Raw genomic sequence first — 18,814 nt, forward strand, 5'->3', positions numbered from 1 at the left:
AATACGGTTTTGACAGTTCCTTTTTTACAATGCCTTTTTCCCTCTGACAGTTTGACAGTATGCAGTCCTCATGACTGAGGAGTTCACCTGTCTCTCTGTCTTGTCTCTGACTCTCTCTCTGTGTCTGTCCGTCCATCTGTCTGGCTGGCTGGCTGGCTCTGTATCTCTGTCCTTGATTAGCAATCATGGCAGCGTAGCGTGGTCTGATTCAAAGCGGGAAGCTTTAATTCTTCCCACATGGCGCAGAGACGTCCAGACCCCAGCGCCGTTGCTCCAGGTAAACACACGATCGCTGCATCTCATTAATACTCAAAAGTTTCCCTGTATCATGTGAAGGAAAATCACTGCCTAATCCTCCCACTGCTCCCTTGAGGCCCGCCGTTTCTTAGTACCTCTGTCGTAGATGGGTGACAGCACATTTGTTTGTCCACAAACACCCCGATGATGTTTGCGATTACACACAAACACAAAAAAAAAAAGAATTAATGCCTGAGTAATGGAAAGTAAAAGACTGAAGTAGGAAGTCTTAGTTCATTAACTGTCAGACCAATTAAGATCAGGTGTACGCATCGGCAAGCTTTGAATGTTTTCCTCGCTTGTATGTGCCAGGAATTCGAACTCTCATTTTCCAGTGATGAGAAGGAGAAAAAAAATCCAATCAGAAGAAGCAAAAAGAAAGTGGCGTTTTTAATAGCGCGCTCGAGGGCGGATTTTCTGCATACGCACCCGCCGAAGGGCTGTCTTTATCCAAACTGACACCACCACCAGATGGACAAGGCGGAAAAAGAGCTGACAGGTTCGGCTCAGCTCTTTGTTAGACAAGCTGACTTTTAGCGCTAAAATATCCTCCGACACATGCACCACTTAACCGCTTACAAAGAAGAGAAGAAGAAGGAGGGGTGGAAAAGAAAGAGTGAAACAGACCTCTGGCTCCGCATATTTAAAATTGAATAAGTGTTCAAACGCTGAAAGTCACATAAAGGGACTCTTGACTCACCTGTGAAAACGCCTTCAGGTTTTACATGATGCCATATAGATAATAAATGAAAGCTGCCGTGCTGAAATAAAGGGTTTCTCATCAATCAGTCAGCTCTACTTCAGAGGAATTGTCTTTTAGAAGCTTGATTTTGGTGACATTTTTGCAGTGAATGAAAATGGCACGCAGCAAGTCTGCGATGGGATGGCAACACGTACAGTAGAAGCTAATAAATCACATCCAGGCAGCGGCGGCATGAAGATTGTTTACCTTGCTGCAGCTCAAAGAGAAAGATAAAGGTGCCTTAGAAAGATCGCACTATTTAGTATTTAGGGAGAGTTTGGAGTAGAGATGGACCGATCCGATATTACGTATCGGTATCGGTCCGATACTGACCTAAATTACTGGATCGGATATCGGAGAAAAATAAAAAATTTAATCCGATCCATTAAATATCACGAAAGCACCTCACAAAACTTGCAACACGCCGTAACTCACCTCAGAACGTTAGCATGTCGGAGCAGTATGCATCAGGTGATAGAGCGGCTGTGGCATGCGGGACCTGTCGTGGTCTGGATAGCATTTGGAGCTTCGCTAGCAACCCGGCATTTCATCTCCGACAAAGTTATCCCCGAGAGAAGTAAAGCAAGTGTGTAAGTCCATCTCTGAATGTTTGTAAAGCATTCCTGCGTTAAGCTTACCAAACGATATATGGAGCGACTGCTTCTTCTGGCTGCTACTTCAATCATGAAACTGCTTAACGATCAGCTGATCGGCTTTTCTGTCGCGAGTCCGTCTCTCTGGTTTGTTTTTGGCCCACTTTGCACCAGAAAGAGGAAACCAGCGGCTGAACAACAGCAGCACGTTTAAGCTTGATAAGCTGTTGTTAGAATTTATTTATTATTACTTTCTACTCGAGGATCTTTTTCTACGTAGCTGACGGCTGGTAACTGTGCAGGGGCGGATCTAGCAAAGTTTAGCCAGGGGGGCCGATAGGGCATGAACAGGGAAAAGGGGGCACAAAGACATACTTTTCTTTCTTATTCTCATTTAAAATGTCTAGCTTTTAATAAATAATTATCCGAATCTTACACCCAAAGTTTTAATTTGATGTAAAATGAATAGAAGTCCATTACTGTATATAGTGACTATTAAGTCTAATATATATACCCTAGTAAGCTATAGTACTTTTTCCTTTGGGAAGGTACCATCTGTGCAGTCTGCAATTTTGTTGAAGAAAGATGTTGAATCTATTTAATATTTCTTGAAAAATAATTGATTTCTGTGCATTTTTTTTTCCACACTGCATCAAATTAAGGTTGATTACGTCGATTAAGCATCATGAGGTGGAGTGTGAGGGGTGGTTCCCTATTTTTTATTTATTTATTTTTGTTGTTGCTGGGAGTTTGAACCCTATTAGTTAGGTTGCTTAATATTTACGCTAAGTACTCTTTAAAATACCAGAATAGGGAGGATGGTGTAGGTTTAAGTTTATTAGATTGATCAGTATTGCTGAACTATGAAATATTTTTTTTTTGCATATAGGTATAACAGAATAGCTTTAGTGTAGTTGTTGTTTTAAACTTGAGTATGAACTTATACAAAATGCAGCAAGATATTTAAAAAAAAAACAGTTTTGTTGATTAAAAAACATTATATCGGATTCATATCGGTATCGGCAGATATCCAAATTTATGATATCGGTATCGGTATCGGACATAAAAAAGTGGTATCGTGCCATCTCTAGTTTGGAGTATATATTTTGACTCTTAATGCAAGTCAAAATGTCAGGGATGATAAAAAAAGGACCACATGATATTTTTTTTTCTTTTTACTATTCTTAACCAGCTCTTGTAAACCATCTCGCTGAATTATCTGCACCGTCAGTTTATGTCCATCAGCATAAAGGCACGCTGGATGACATCCCTTCAAGCTGTGAAGCGATCGTTTTTTTCTCGCTGCGATGATCAGTGTTCTCAGCTTCCCTCGTAAAAAGCGAGCAGCGTTTTCGGCGCGACCCCATGGTGAGTCTGCCTCGCTTTGTAAAATGTAAACTTTCATCTTATCTCGATGATGGAGTTGCATCGCAGTGTTTGACAGAACAATTGTGGTTTCCTCCACTAGCTCGAGCTAATTCAAAAGCAACCCTCACCTGGCGCCTCACCCCGCCTCCCTCCCTCTCCTCCCGTCTCCGTTCCGGCGCTCTCATCCCGCTTCCCCAGTGTGTGCCTACTTAAACTTTAATCATCTCATATTCAATACATTTCACAGCGACTCGTCACAAAGTTATCCCATTTTTCAAAGGACCCCCCACCCTCACCCCCCTCTTTGGCCTCAACCTCGGTAGAGATTCAATAATTTTTCGCTCTTCCAGTCTATTCATTACAAGGCTCCCTGACACCGCCGTGACATTCACATGGAGTGTTTCTTTACGCAGATATTAAGGCTCTGCGAGATAATAAGAATAAAAGCTAAGCTAAGCCGCTGCTAATGCACTACAAAGGTGATGCCCCGGTCGTGTCATACTGGTAGTTTTTTTAACGCCTCAGCGCTGACCAGAACATCTATCACTATATTAGCTGGGGGGATGCAGAAATAGAAAAGACTCTCTGAAGAAACGTGCTTTTTGCAAGCGTTCTTTCTTTTCTTCTTCTTTTTGATTGTGTCAGAGTGAGGCCATGACACCCGCGGTTCAGTGTTGTGTTGGTCACAGTATGGGGTCTGCTTCAATCCACTGGCTACCTGACCTGGCTGAAATCAATGACCAGTGAGATACAATGTGTAATTTTGTTTTAAGAGAAGCTCTATTGATTGTTGCTGTCAGCGCTTCGAGGGTTTTTCGTTTTGCTTTTGTTTTTTGGGGTTTTTTTTCCCCCCCTTTGAGATGCTTATCTTGGATCAAATCATTGCTGAAGCAACACTTTTAATGCAAATATCAAGTTCAAGATCAAACTGTTGGCTGATAACAAACTATACGTCTTCTATTTACTGCAAATCGCTGCTACCCAGATTTTTTTACACTTTTTTTTGAGACGCTACAAAATACAAAGCATAACCTCCACAGATTGTCTTTAAATAATTCATATTGGACTTTAGCTAGAGACTCTCTGCGTTTTGCACCTTCCTAGCTATCTGACCAGAATAACACAAGATTACTTACCTACTGAGTGCAACAACATTAAACTAATGAGATGGCTACAGGCTAAACAAATAGCAATCACGGTTCGAGACTGCTCGAAAGATCAGAAACCAAAATCTCATCAAGAAACATTTTCAACAGAGAAACGAATGAGATGTAAACAGAGCGAAATCAAAATGCCAGTGATGCCGTCCATCAACATAAACCTTCAAGCAAATGATAATGATGTATTTTTGGCGGTCCCTTGATCGATATAAAGGCTGTACTGATGTGAGACTCTTGGATTTTTTTCTGATTTTGGACACATTTAAAATTTATAAAAGTGGACCCCAGACAGGCTGCAAAACAGCGGTCATCTTGTCCATCTTATCCAACATCATCGGTGCTCTGCCAGTGAATCGTTCAGTTTATCACCATGCTCTTGCTGTACTAGTTGTGTCTGCTGCATTTGGGTTATACGAGGGCTGGTGAAGAAATTCCAGCTACCACTACTGTTAAATATCAGGGAAGGACGGATTAAAAATTTCACAGTAAGGGATTAGTCCATGCAGCAAAATCCATATGTTTCAGCAGCCTATCTGTGGGAAGATAATTTCTGAGTAATGTGTTAGGAGATAAAAAATTCCAGCTTTAGTGCACATATAAAGTCTATAAAATCCTCGCTAACCTTAATAACAGGTTGTAACATGAAAGTGCAAACGTTTAGCCGCAGCATTAAAGCATTAACACATATACAAATCCATCCATCTACACATTTTTAAAAGCACACCCCTTATGTGGATCACACAGAAGAAGTGTGAAACTCTTTTTAACTCATTATTGAAGCCAGCGATGCGTCTTCAGCTTTATAAACTGTGCAAAGTAATGTCACCTCTCTCTTTTTATGTCAATAGTGAGGACGTGCGACTATGCTGTTTGCATAAGCATTGCTTAATTGTCCCCAGGCAAAAGCAGCTGGACGATAGTATTTCCGTTAAGCGTGTGACTTAACGCAATGTAAAAGATGAGATTAATAAAACGGCACAGCATGTGCCTTTTAAGGATGTCCCTTATGCAAATGTTTAGCTCAGACAGCTTGTCCAGCTAATATGTTCTGGTTGGAACTTCAAGCGCTCCGCAACTTCGATGCAATTACGTTCAATTAAACAGAATAGTGAAGCAAGGAAGTCTCATCCAGAACTGAGCATCACACACTAAATGATTTAGGACATGTACACATACTCCTTTGATCCCCATGTAACCAAATATTAGATGTCCCTCTTTTAATATGCAGTTGGCTTTAAGAAAACATTGGTTGTACTGGTGGCACACATATACCCGTCCACAGATATGCCAGAAAAGGTGCTGTTTTTTAAATGATGAGTAAATAACACAAAGTCGGAGCACAACCTCCACCAAGGCCATTGCACCTTTTTGCTAGTTTAAGGCAAGCGTTCAGAATTCGCACCAAAATCTGACGAGTACTTCCTTTACCCGTGCTCCACCTCTCCACCAAGTTTTATGGAATTTGGCCTTGATATTCTAAGGAAAAAATGCTTTGGAAAAACGACTAGCATGCTGAGTGAAACTGAGCTTTTCCCTGACATTCACGATACTGTTCATCAGCCGGAGACACAATGGCTCTGTTTGATAATTACATCCAATTCAACATCTGTGACAGCAGCACAAAATGCACGTTAAATTAAGTTAAAAAAAATAATTAAAGGGATAACAGAGCATAGGTCTAGATTAGCAACGGTTCATCGTTCCATGTGGTTAGCTTTACATGGACAATGCAGCCAGATGGCCCTTTTCGAATGTCAGCATTTACCCTACACGCATATGTACACCTGCACATATACACGCGCACATGTACATCGGACCAGTGGAAATCAATATAGTCCACTAGCTTTTTAGTGTATATGTGGACAGAGCAGGGACACGGGTCCCGTGGAGAGCGAGCTACAGCCGTCCATCAGACTCTTTGTGACCGCCAACAGCTTTGATCAAAGATGACAGAGATCAAGTGAGGACAGTATGCAGCCAGGAAGAAGATAGAGAGACAGGCTCCCACAGTGTTGGCCAGTTCTTAAGGCTTCTGGTATCTTTTGTAGGCCACTATTAAAGCAGAACCCAGACTATGTATTTGCTTTTCTAAACTGTGCTGGTCTCTACTGCCTACATTACAAAGGACTGTCAGGAGCAAACCAAAGCAAAGTAAATCCCTGAATAAAATTGGCATCTTGGGAAATAACCACACAGTTGTTGCTGTGCGCGCACACGCTCGCACTCGTGCACGCACTCCCCCATACGCTGTATGTTTAAACAAGTGTGCACTCAGATGCAATGCAAAGTAGTTAATTGCTATGGCAGCCATTGAATGATGACAACGGCCACGGTGGGAGTTGGCGAGACTTTGTCTGAATGTATGTAATTATTCAGCTGCACAAAAGGAAGGGCCGATGCGGTGCCAAAGCAGATTCACTGCGTCTGTGGTCAGTGTATTCAGTGGGGAATCTAATGATGTGCACTTGTGGGCTAAATTACCAGAGCATTGCTTACCTCTGCTCTTACAGAGCAGATTCCACCAAGAGCAAGAGACCAAGAAGTCCAAGTTAAAGAAAATGATCTGACAGTGAGGAGGAATGTAGAGAGAAGATGAATGGTATCCATGGAAGCGGAGGCTGGGGAGAGGCTAAAATGTCTAACTCCTTTTTGGTAAAGGCCTCTCTCATCACACGTTGCTGACAGCCAGCTTGCTAGCAAATCCCAAGACGAAGGGGTGGAAAACACAAACTACAGCTCTTGACTATACCACTCAAGACACTTTCAAGCTGCAGTTATTTTCTAAACACAAATACAACGTATAATCAAATCAGGAATGAATGCACCTAAGTCACTTGAGGCCTTAAAAAAATAGCTTTATAATACAGTTTGGATTAAATATCATGGTCACAATGGAGCGAGAAGAGATTGCTTTTAATCTTTGACGGCAGTTCACCATCTTTTGCTTCTGATCTACCTCAACAGCCTTGTTACACTTGAACTCCTTTGTCTTCAACACTGGTTCTAATGAATTTCATTTCAGCTAAATATTTCTCCACAATTTTTAATTAACTATTAGCTGGATATTTTTAACTTACTTCCCTTAAGATCCACTTATTTTATTATGCTTATTGGCCAATTTACTTAATATATTTAGTAGGGGTGCAATGATACACAAAATTCACGGTTCGGTTCGACACTTTGGTGTCACGGTTCAATATTTTTTCGATACAAAAAAATGTTCATGCTTTTTTAATTTGTCATTTATTAAAATTATAAATATATATTTTAACTCAAAAGTAGTTTTTAAATTTAATGTTGCTGAAACAGAGTAAGAAAAAAATTAATCTATCTGATCGAGAAATCACTCATTTGGAAAACAGAGTTTATTACAGAGAAATGTCTCTTTCCAAAATAAAAGCTATACTATACACTTCTTCTGGGCTATATTCTCAGCAGCATATTAAACATATCAGGTCCACATAAGGAGAATCCTGTGCTGACGGCTGTCTAAATGACTCGGGTAAAGTTTGTAGCATGCATGCTTGTTGTTTTTGTCTGCTTCCACTTGTCTTTGCACTAGGATGGTGTCGGCGTAAACGTGCAGTCATATTCATTGTGTTCCCACTAGTGCTGTCAGCGTTAATCTGAAATGAGGTTATTGCCACAACACGGCAAATCTCCGTTAACGAGCTACCACGGATCGCCCGTGCGTGGGGCTGGACGGCGTCAACACGTTAACGAGCAAACTGGCAGTAGTTCCCACCCATGTAATTGAGCATTGTGTGGCACATCTGACATACTGTTTTACTTTTGTCCATGACGCGCTTACCTTCAGGGTCATGCTTCACATGAAGACCAAAATAGTTCCAAAGGCCAGATCTGAATGAGGGTGGGGGAGGTTCAATTTGCCATGTTGCAACGAGCTTAGCTTCTGTCTTGCTAGCTTGTGCTGCGCTCAGTGGATCTGCGCTCGACAGTGCAGCCTAGGCGGAGTAGTCGAACGCAGATCCACTAAGTTCTCAACACAGACAGCATCGTCAGAAGAAAAGTTGATAAAAAAAAAAAAAAAGATAAAATAAATTAAAAATTTTGTATTGTTCAATACATATGCGTACCGGACTGAAAGCACTGTATCGAACGGTTCAATATCGATACGAGTATCGTTGCACCCCTAATATTTAGCTAACACTCTGGCATGCTAGGCTACTTTTTTGATACACGCTAACCGCTCCATACTGTTTGCAAACAGTTTAACTGCTAGCCTCACTTTTACATCACCTGTCTACACCATTTCAACTGTTTATTAATTGGTTAGTTAGACCAGCGGTCCCCAACCTTTTTTGCGCCACGGACCGGTTTATGCCCGACAATATTTTCATGGACCGGCCTTTAAGGTGTCGCGGATAAATACAACAAAATAAAACTAGTACCAGTACCGAAAAAAAGAAAATTTATTCATAACACACGTGAAAAGACCCAGGAAAACCAAGTTAACGATAAAAACGATAACAAAATAACGCTGAAAACCGATTAAAAACCCTGAAAACCATACATTTCACTGAGCCTCAACTCTCGCGGCCCGGTACCAAACGACTCACGGGCCGGTACCGGTCCGAGGCCCGGGGGTTGGGGACCGCTGAGTTAGACAACAATTTCATCTGTTAACCCATACTGTTATCTAGCAATATAATTGCTAGTCATACTTTTTCAAAATAATTTACAGTGTTATATTCATAACTTTGCTTTATAGCCACATTAGCTGTTTAGCTAGCTGGCTAACAATTTCTATTGTTAACTGCTGTTAAATTGCTATCCACAATATGCATTAACTGCTAGATAGGTAACAGCTAACAATTTCAGCTTTTAACACATATTGTTAACTAGGAAATTTACTAAGATGTGATCTTAGTAAATTTAGTAACAAATATTACTTTGTTACTATTTTTTAGTAAAAAATAGTAACCTCTGATCAGAGAGGCTTCTTCAGTACTAAAACATGAGATTTGAAAATTCTTCAAAAAAACTCAACACAACTTTATGTTCATATTTTTACCTGACTACCATAACAGGTGTGTATCTATTATATTTGGCTAACAATATTAATTGTTAATCCATGATGGTACCTTGCAATTCAACTGCAAGCCAAAAAAATTACCTTTTACTAATTTTGCTGACTACTGTGTGAACTATCAGTTATAATTTTTGCAAAGAAAATTAATTTGGTTATCTATACAATGTATTAAAGTAACTTAAAAAAATATATATTTATGCATTCTTATGCTGCTTTGTACTGCTCGTACATTAATTTTAATTATCCGTTAATGCTTCTATGCAAACCTGTTCGGGTCCACTTAATTTATTATTTGTAACAACTAAGCTAAATCTTTCCCACTGGTTAATGCAGAAATATCGCCTGGGACACTGGGGAATCAATGACCTACAAGATCAATATATACTGATATGGTATATAATAATATGGCTCCCTTTGTTTGCTTGTTTCTAGCACACTACAAATCATCACCTGAAAGCAGAACCCATCTGAGTCAGCTGTCAGAGATCATTTAAATAATGTAAGAAAAAAATGACAAAGGAGGCAAAAGCAGGACAAGCCAGCAATTTGGCAGAGAGAGAAAATGAAGATGGAAGGAAAATGGTTTGGCAAGAATGTGCAGAGAGAGCAGCAAAACTGGAGTGAGGGATAAAGGTAAAGAGCAAAAGAGGCTGCAGAGAGAAACAACAGAGGGGGTTTGAGGAGCTGAGACAGTTGAACCATGAAGACAGGCGTGCCAGTGCAGAAATGTTTGGGAAAAAAAGTGGGAGGGAAGAACTGGAAGACACACAGAGCGAGAGAAGAAAGCAGAAGAGTCTCAAAAGCATGGAAAAAGTTAGATATTACATCCAGTTGGGGAGTCATCACAGATTGAAAAGTTGACACAGTGAGAGGAAAGAAAGCCTGACAGAGCAGTAAAAGAGATCGAGAGCTGTCCAAGAGGAGTCAGAGGGAAGCAGGTGTCCCAGCATCCATTTGGATGAGCCTCTTACCTTGGCTGATGCCGGAGCCACCGATCCTGCTGCCGAGATGCCTCGCTTGACCACTAAGTCGCTGCTCGATGTTGTCACGGCAACTGTAACTGGAGTTGGAAGAAGGGAGGGGATGACTGGGAGGGGAAGGAGCCCCGGACGGTTGTTGCCGTTGACAACGGCAGAGGCACAGCTATGATTGGCTCCTCCATTGTGGAGGCCAGAAGGACGGATGTCTCTCCGCTCCCAGGGTGCCCGGTAGTCCCTCTCAAAGCGATGGTGGTGGCGTGACATCACTTCCTCTTCCTCTCAGAGGGAACAACAGGGGCAGGCCTGTGTGAAACGGGAAGAGGGTAAAGGTCATTTCAACCACGACGTGCAAGCGGCAGCGAGCGATACAGACACGAATAGAATAAAAGTTTCTGGGAAAAAACAAAGAACAGAGTGAAACAGTCAGTCAGTAAATTAAGGAGAAAACATGTTGACATGAAGGTGTAAATGCTCACAGCATCTGCTCCCAGCGCACCTGACTGACGCGAATACACTGCGGTTCATTTGTTGCCTCTAATTCCTATTCTCCCAGTCATTAACGAGGGCTGCGACAAGAGCGAGAGAAATGAGCGCCGCTGAGCAGCTCTATAAAAAACACCATCAGTGCCAAACCATAAGGAGCCAAATGTGTTATGCGAGGCGTCTAGGCACGGCGACGACAGGTTCAAACAAAATGGCTGAGCCAGACGCAAGCAGGTACACGCTCAGTTCAAGTTGTCCTGAGGGCAGCGTGAGCAGTAACACGACCACACGGTCAAAACTCATTCATCTAAATAGATAATACCCGCGTCACCCCCACACCCCAATTACAACTCATCTCATACATCTAATGGCTGGTTAATTCAATCAGATTGCCCTTGAAGTGCATTGGAGGGTTCTCCCTTTTTCAAGCACAGCAGGCTGCGATTAGGGATGGGTGCCGGTATCCGGTGACATAAACGGTAGTAACCAGACCGAAAAGCAGCGCACATTTCGGTGCTTTTTTGTTTCCTGAGATGTCATACACTTTGGATTCCAGCCAATCATTTTACCTTTGCGAGCATAGTAAGCGGGCCCACGTACGTTCTTTTAGAGCAGAGCTACAGATTAAAAAAACGCCCAAAGCGAAGCGGTCTAAAGTCTGGCTGTACTCCACAGCAAAAGATGCAAACTCAGCAGCCTGCAACAAGTGCTTTAAGCTGATACTGTGCAAAGGAGGTAACTTCTCGAATCTGATGAAACACCTGACGACGCATAGCGTTTCTTTAAAAGCCGAGAAATGCACCGTATTTGATAGCTTGCTGCGAGACCTCACACCGTGCACATCTACTGTGCGTGGGTTGCCTGTTATCAGACCCGGAGTTAGCAGCATCCCCCAAAAACCCAAAGAGGAGAGTCCTGACCCCTAGCCCTGCCAATGTAGCAGAAATGATGACGGATGATGATGGCAGCAGCAGCCGTTCTTCTCTGCGTGAGTCGCTTAATGTTGTTCGTGTGTAATTTACGTTGAGTAGGCTAACCACGTTATTAAATTAATGCATGTAAGGTGAACTAGCAAACACCGTCGTAGCTACATGCGGCTGTCTTCTTGTTTGATGCCAGATACTCCCTTCACCCTGGCCAAAAAGGCTAAAATGACCAAAGGAAAAGTGGAAAACAGCTAAACATGAGAGGTTTTTGGACAAAGTTTGTGTTTTTTCCATTGTTTAAGCACTGCTTCCAGCCAAGAGTGATGCCATATATGCCCTATAGCTGCAGAAAAGGCTAACATTGTTATCTTTTTACAAAAAAACAGCTAAACATAAGAGGTTTTTGGACAAAGTTTGTGTTCTACATTCTTTAAGCACCAGTTCGAGCACCGTTTAAGCACCGGCACAGTTTCAAAAGTACCGGTTTGGTACTGGTCTCGGATAAAAACCTAAACAATACCCATCCCTAGCTGCGATAGGCTAAGAGGTGACAGCAAGCTGGAATTACATAAGAATGGAGCACGGCGCTATTGTGCAGCAGGAGCAGCGTATCACTCTTCTATTATGTCATAAATCAAAGTGGTACGGGATCTGAGCAGTGAAATCCATCACTGATGGGTTTCTAGTGCATTGTACTCAACCTCACCAAAGGCACGTTATGCTTCTCAAAGCCCTTGATAACAGATGAAATAAATATATAACAAGCTCACACCAGGTTCAGCGAGCCCCATGCAAAATCCCCTGGTCTGCAAGGAGAGAATGACAGCGGATGATAAGTCTGTATTCTGCACGCTGGGGTCTGTCATGCTGCTTCTTAGCCTCACAGAGGAGGGAACGCCTTGAAATGCCGGCTTCTCTGTGAGTATCTCTGTGTGTGCGCGCTAGTGTACAAAAGCAGCATATACTACAACTGAATGTGTTTAAGCCCAGCCGTGCAGTATAAGAGTCTACGAGGAAGCTGCAAATGAAAGGTTCTCTACAAAGCTTTGATGGAAGCGATACACCAAGCAGCCTGCGGTGGGAGCACCTGCCCTACTGTAACTTTAGCTGCTGTGACCATCCATTTATTTATCCACTACAATTCTCTTTCTTCCTTTGTGTTTTTATCGTCTGTATTTTCTTATGTTATATATACACCCACCTCTCTCAATCCTCAGTTCATTTCATTCCCCTCTCTAATACAAGGTCTACTCTGTGCAAACACAGCAAGCTGATCCGTGGCGACAGAGTCAGACGGAGCAACCGAACGCTTCGGGACAACTCTCTCACGCTCTCTTCTCACTCTCTCTGCAATAACCTTACTCCTTCTCCATAGTAACCCCTTTTAATAACCTCAAATTTTCCAATAGAATAAGCTCGAATTATCTCTAAAAATATGTACAGAGAGACTAACAAGATTCTAGGCCAGTGGAACAATGGCAGAGTTAGAGCCAGGTAATATTCTCTTATCTCCCGAGCTCCACACCTCAGCAAAGAAATAAGAGGGCAGTTAGAAAAATTCCTCCACATGAGTGGAAGTGGAGTGGAAGAAAAAGCAGAAAAAAAGGGACATTATCTCCACAAAAGTCAGAATTGAGGGCAAGAGTGCATTTGCTTTCACAATTTCAGCGCGTTTCAGATGTGAAGTGAAGACATGCTATTGTGCATCCAGTGTGCTATCTAGTCTAGATGGTGATTCACTGGAAAACAGAGTGTGTTTTGTCTCCCGGTAAACCTCTTAGGACATCGGTGCACTTGAGAACAAATCAATCCATTTGATTAAAGAAAAGGCATTGAGCAAGTTTGCATGTGCTCACACTAGCAAGCTCTGTGGAACAAACCTCACTAGGGTAGCACCACACAGCACAGGATAGAGGAATGAAACAAGCAAAGTCGCCTCCTTTGCCGTCTTCTATTTCTCGCTAACGGCTAAAATTCAAAACATGAACAAAGTTATTCAAATACCTTCTGGAGCGCTGTGGGGATTATCCAGTGCCCATTTCAATAAAAAAAAATGTTGTTTTTCAAAATTAGTCCTGTTAAGAGAAATGCAAAAAATAGTTTGTCTGATGGAATATTTTGATCTGGCACTTCTGAGTTATTTGTAGCCAAGGCTGAGGAAACAAGACATGCACTTCAGGGTGAAGGGTTAAGGTTTTAAACACATAAAATAGCTCAAGTATTTCACAGCTTTCAAATCATATGAATGTCAAATAAAAAAATGGGTAAAAATGAGTAACGTGATGAGAATGTAAGGTTATCCACTGAATTCCGTATTTTAAATAAGGTGAAAACAAATTGATGACAAAGTCAAAATAACTTCTGTAAGAACATTTGTACTAATTCAAGTATCCATCCGTCCTCTGTTGCTTACTGGATCTGTTGTGGAGGCAGCAGTCTAACCACAGACGGCCAGAACTTGCCAACCCCGACCACCTCCTTCCTCTCTTCCAGAGACATTCCCAGGCCAGAGATGTAATCTTTCCAGTTTGTCCTGGATCTGCCCTGGGAACATGCCCACCATGCTAGTCAGATGCCCAAACCACCTAAATTGGCTCCTTTTGATATAGAGTAGCTCTACACAGAAAACCCTTATGAGGAAATAAAAACTCAAGAGACACAACCGTACCCAGGGCAGGGCTGACGGGCCCTGGGGCAGGGGCCTGGTTGGAGCTAGCCTGAAACAGCTACAAGAGGGGCTGTAAGGTTTGGTGCATTGTAGAAGCGGCAGTCAGCGGTCCTTGCAGTCCAATCCCAGGCAGTGTTATAATTAATGTTTTGATATAAATACAATTCAAACAAATTTAAAACCATGTTATAAACAGCTGTACTAATGTGATTTTTTGCATGTGCATTTTGATGTTAAAATGACTGAAAATACTCGCTAATATGTCTGTGTAAAGGCACAAGAGAATGAAAAACACAATGAAGCAACAGCGCCTGCGAGCTGATTAATTAGAAAAGGTTAAATGTAGAACTCGAGATACAGAAAAGAATTAGTCACTATGAAACAAATGCAGTTCTTCATGACTGACAGCATTGCTCATGAGGGGGCTTCTGCACAACAGAACAAGTGCAGAACAATTAAAGGGTTAGCTCCGTTTTGTATAAACAGTATGCAAAGCTGCTATTTTCTCATGTCTCATATAACATCACGGCTCCTAATCAGAGGTCTGCGTGCTCCACATTTCCTTTCTTACTTTAGATAGCGAACGCAAACATCCAGCTTAGCATCATCGAGCGCCTCATACACACGACAAACGCTTCTGTTGTTTTCTAGAGGAGACTCTCACATTACCATGCTTCCCATTCTATCACTCACCCAAGTGGCATTTTCAGATTCTTGGCTCTACATTTCAATATCTGCACAATCCTCTAAGTGAATTCCTGTCATCCTGGCACTATGCATGTCAGTATGTACTGTGGAACTGGAGGCTGGCAACAGATCCCCGCAGAACGAGTGTCACCGAGACAAATCCCACTACATTTATGGTCCTCGGTGAACAGAAGGATTTAAGCTACTAATTACAGAGACTTAAATTCCCTCCACGGCTACGTTTCTGCCACTGCTTGAAAGTCTGCATGTGCGTGCGAGCCCACGTTGAGAGAGTGCGTGCTCTGTGTGTGTTTTGTCCTTTTTTTTTTTAGGTTAAGTACGAGAAGGCGATAAAGGAAATGTCGCTCTCAGAGGTCCTCGTGGAAACCAACACCCAACACACCTGTGGACTCTGCCAGACCAGATAAACACTTGAATGCATCACATCTCCAATGACACTCGGCTCTGCACCGCTCCGCTCTGGGGAGATGGTGCCAATGAAGATTTGCCCATTTTCTTTCACATCCAATGAAGTCACTGTCAAACTCTGGACGAGGTGACGCCGATTCAAGAGGAGGGCTGATAACCTTCGCTGTGAGGCTCACGTGTTTAAAGTCAATCTAAGGGCTTTTATTTTTTAAAGTTCATAAGATATAATGACAGCACTTCAGTCATACCCTACAGCAATTAATGAGGCTCTTCAGCTCCTGCAATCCTGCCAGCATGTTAATAATCTAACCTGAGGGTATCAGTTTCCCACGCCAAATGCTGTTTTCTGACTAAAAACAGCTCATGATCTCTTCTGTAAGATGAGAAAAAAACAAAAATTAGTACAATTACTAATCGTCTGGAAGCCCAAATAGCAACAAAAATGCTTTGGTTTCCAGCGAGAGCAAAGGGACTCGAGAAAGTAACACAATTACTATGTCAGGAATCGAGCCTAATGAGCTGACTGACTCATCAAGAAATATTGATGAATCAGAACCCAAATTTCAGCCAGCTCCACATGTACAGATACAGAGATCAGATTAGATTCCCCTGCGAAACGAGGAGTTTACGACAACTTTAGATTCTTAAGCAGCAACGGTTTGGGGGGGGAAACAAAAAAAAAAAAAAAAAAGTTGTCTGGCAGGTTGGGAATGTGAGACACACACCCTTTAGAGCAGCATCTGTCACTCCGAGGCGGCACACAGCATGTTGGGGTGCGCGTGACAGAACCGCGTTAACAAAGCCATGTGGGAATGAGCGGGGAGCCACAGATAGACGTGAGAAAAGAGGCAGCGTAACAGATGGACAGAACGCAGCGACGACGGAGAGACAGCCAGACAGTGTGCGAGAGAGAGAGCAAACGAGATATAACAGCAGTAAAGCGCGCGTGCGCTTGTGAGTGTGTGCGAGCGCGACACGCAGCCTGAAATAGAGAGAAGGGTGTTAAGGATGGAGATCAGGGTGGAGTGGGGCGGGTGGTGTGTCATACGTCTGTTCTGGGGTGTGATGTTTGCTTTGCTAGCACATTCTGCCCTGTGTTTAATACCACCCAGCAGTTCCTCCTGCTACAGATACTCCCCAAGAGTGAGGGCTCCGTTTCCAATCTGTAGTAGTGTTTATTTCTATTGACCCAGTGACAGCCCAGCTTTCACCGTGTTCGCGCACAAACAGCCACGTGCTAGACTCACGAGGCTGCGCTAATGATCGGCCCGTCCATCAGCGAGGCTGGATGGTACAAACGAGGGCTGGGGATAGATGGCATGCTGTAACTTTATGAGGACAAGATATTGTTGTAAATGAGCGGCCCTGTGGGAGACATGCACCGAGTATAGAGTAACTACCGCAGGTGCACACACACGCCGCATACACAGCAATCAGAAATGTGCTGACAGTCCCTCCAGGACGACGGAGGTATTCGCCCTGATATTTAAATAATGGGAGAGACTGTTGGTACAGGAATAGCCCGAAGCGCAGTGAGCCAGAGTCTCGGGCCTTTAAAATTCTCCTTCACAGCTAGAGTCCGTCCCAGATGATGAGTCACGCCTGATGATGAAGATACAGCGCTGTCTTAAATTGGATGTTTCGCTGCCATTACACACACACCTGCCTATAAAAGCATTCCCGCACAAGCCTTATTAATTAGGCAATGTGCTAGAACCTAAATTGGATGGGAGAGAGTTAATACGTTCTTGGTGGGAGAGAATTTTTCTTTCCAGCATTTTTTTGTCTTTTTTCCCACCTTGATGAAGCAAACTGAATTGCCGGGAAAGAAAGAGGGCTTCCTGGGTATTTTTAGCTTTCCTTCTTAAGGACGCGAACAGGAGAAAATCTAATTGATGTTCCAGGAGAAGAGGTGGAAAAAAAACCCGCTGGAACAACAGAGCAGAACCCAGAGGAAAGGCAAACACAGGAAAGGAACAATTAGGTTGAGTGTGTATTTCATGTGCTTGAACATTGTAAGTGTGGAGGTGAGTTATGGGGGGATGTAGAGAGAGGTGAGGAAAGGGCCATCTTTAGAAATGAGAGGAAAAGACAAATGTAGCTACAGTGGAAACCTACAAGCCTATTGTTGGGATTGATTCTTAGCATTAGTAGGTTGAATTAATCCCAGTGGTTTGAGGGGAATTAGTACTTTGCTACTGTTCGCACACCTCATTAGTGGTCTGAGTGGAATCCAGAGACACCACACAGGCAGCAGCACATCATAAAAAAGAAAAAAAAAATTGCAGGGCTTCTCATAACAGAACCCACCAGCTTAAGCATCATAGAAACCAAAAATAGCTTCGGTTTGAGCAAATTAGAGGCATATAGGCCGGGTGTTACTTAAACAGCTGCCGCTACAGTCTTTGGCAGGAAAATAAACCCAAACCACGAGGTAATCACCAGTCACTCCGAGCAAGACCGGGAACTAATCTGAATCCAGCACCTCACATTTCCTTATCTCATCTGCCTATTAGGATTTCCACGCAGGTTCAGAGACGATAGTGAGAGATGGCACTTTGTATATTAATCTGACACCTTGATGGATGAAATACTGGTGGGTGACATGCACACACTGCCTCATTTTGTCTGAGACAGACACTTTCTGATTATCTCCTGTTTGATAAAGCATGCAAGCAAAGGCCAAATCATTCAAGGCGGATAAAAAAAAATTGGGATCAGGTGCATTAGGCACCTGAAGAGAAATAAAAAGGAAGAGAAATAAAAAGGAAGTGGGGGCCAAGGGTTATTTTTTCTTGAGATTAAGAAATATTGCATATGCCGACACCACTGACAGCAAATTACCCTCTCCGTGTGCATCAGCACAATTCTTTTAGCAGAGCATTAATAAGTAAAAGTTTCTAGCGACGTGGAAAGAAAAAAAAAATAGAGGGGGAGCTGCATGAGTGCGTGTGCAATGCATGTGTGTGTTTTGTGTGATGCAAGGTTTTCTAAGCTGCTTGTTTGCTGAGGTCTGAGTACAGGGGGTGTGTTTTTTGCTTGTGCATGATGAAAACAGCACGAGAGTCGCTCTTCTGTCCGAAAGCGTGCACGACCGCGGAAATAGTGCAGCCGACTTGAGTTAGAAACACCCCGACGGTGTATGACTGTCGGCGGCCCGGGCGTGATGATTAGCCCAAACAGAGAGAAAGCTGCTACCTCCACCACTGCGCGCCGGCGCTCAGTTAATTAAAACACCGACTTTCAACAAAACGCCACATTATCACAACAGCAAGACACGGAGCTGGAGAAAAACCCCGAGGCAAGCGTGCACGCTTCCTTCCTACGTGCTGTTTTTTCGGTTTTGTTTTTTCTACTTGGTGCGTGAGCGGTGAATTTCCAGACGCCAATCACGCGCTGTGTTTGTATTTGTGTGCGCGTTCCGGGTG

The 18,814-nt window shown here is 42.9% G+C and overlaps 1 protein-coding gene across 4 annotated transcripts in view; it reads right to left on the bottom strand.

Moving 5' to 3' along the window:
• The window catches only part of klhl29 (kelch like family member 29), a 256,161-nt gene that overhangs the window by 158,589 nt on the left and 78,758 nt on the right, over positions 1-18,814 (bottom strand). For all 4 annotated transcript variants that reach the window (XM_080882500.1, XM_080882501.1, XM_080882503.1 and 1 more), the window contains one exon: positions 10,185-10,496. In XM_080882500.1, coding sequence (XP_080738626.1) covers positions 10,185-10,457 — 273 coding nt within the window. In that variant the 5' untranslated portion in view covers positions 10,458-10,496. The remainder of the gene's footprint in view (positions 1-10,184; positions 10,497-18,814) is intronic.

This window comes from Rhamphochromis sp. 'chilingali' (genome assembly GCF_963969265.1).
Source record: "Rhamphochromis sp. 'chilingali' genome assembly, chromosome: 5".
Classification (NCBI taxonomy): domain Eukaryota; kingdom Metazoa; phylum Chordata; class Actinopteri; order Cichliformes; family Cichlidae; genus Rhamphochromis; species Rhamphochromis sp. 'chilingali'.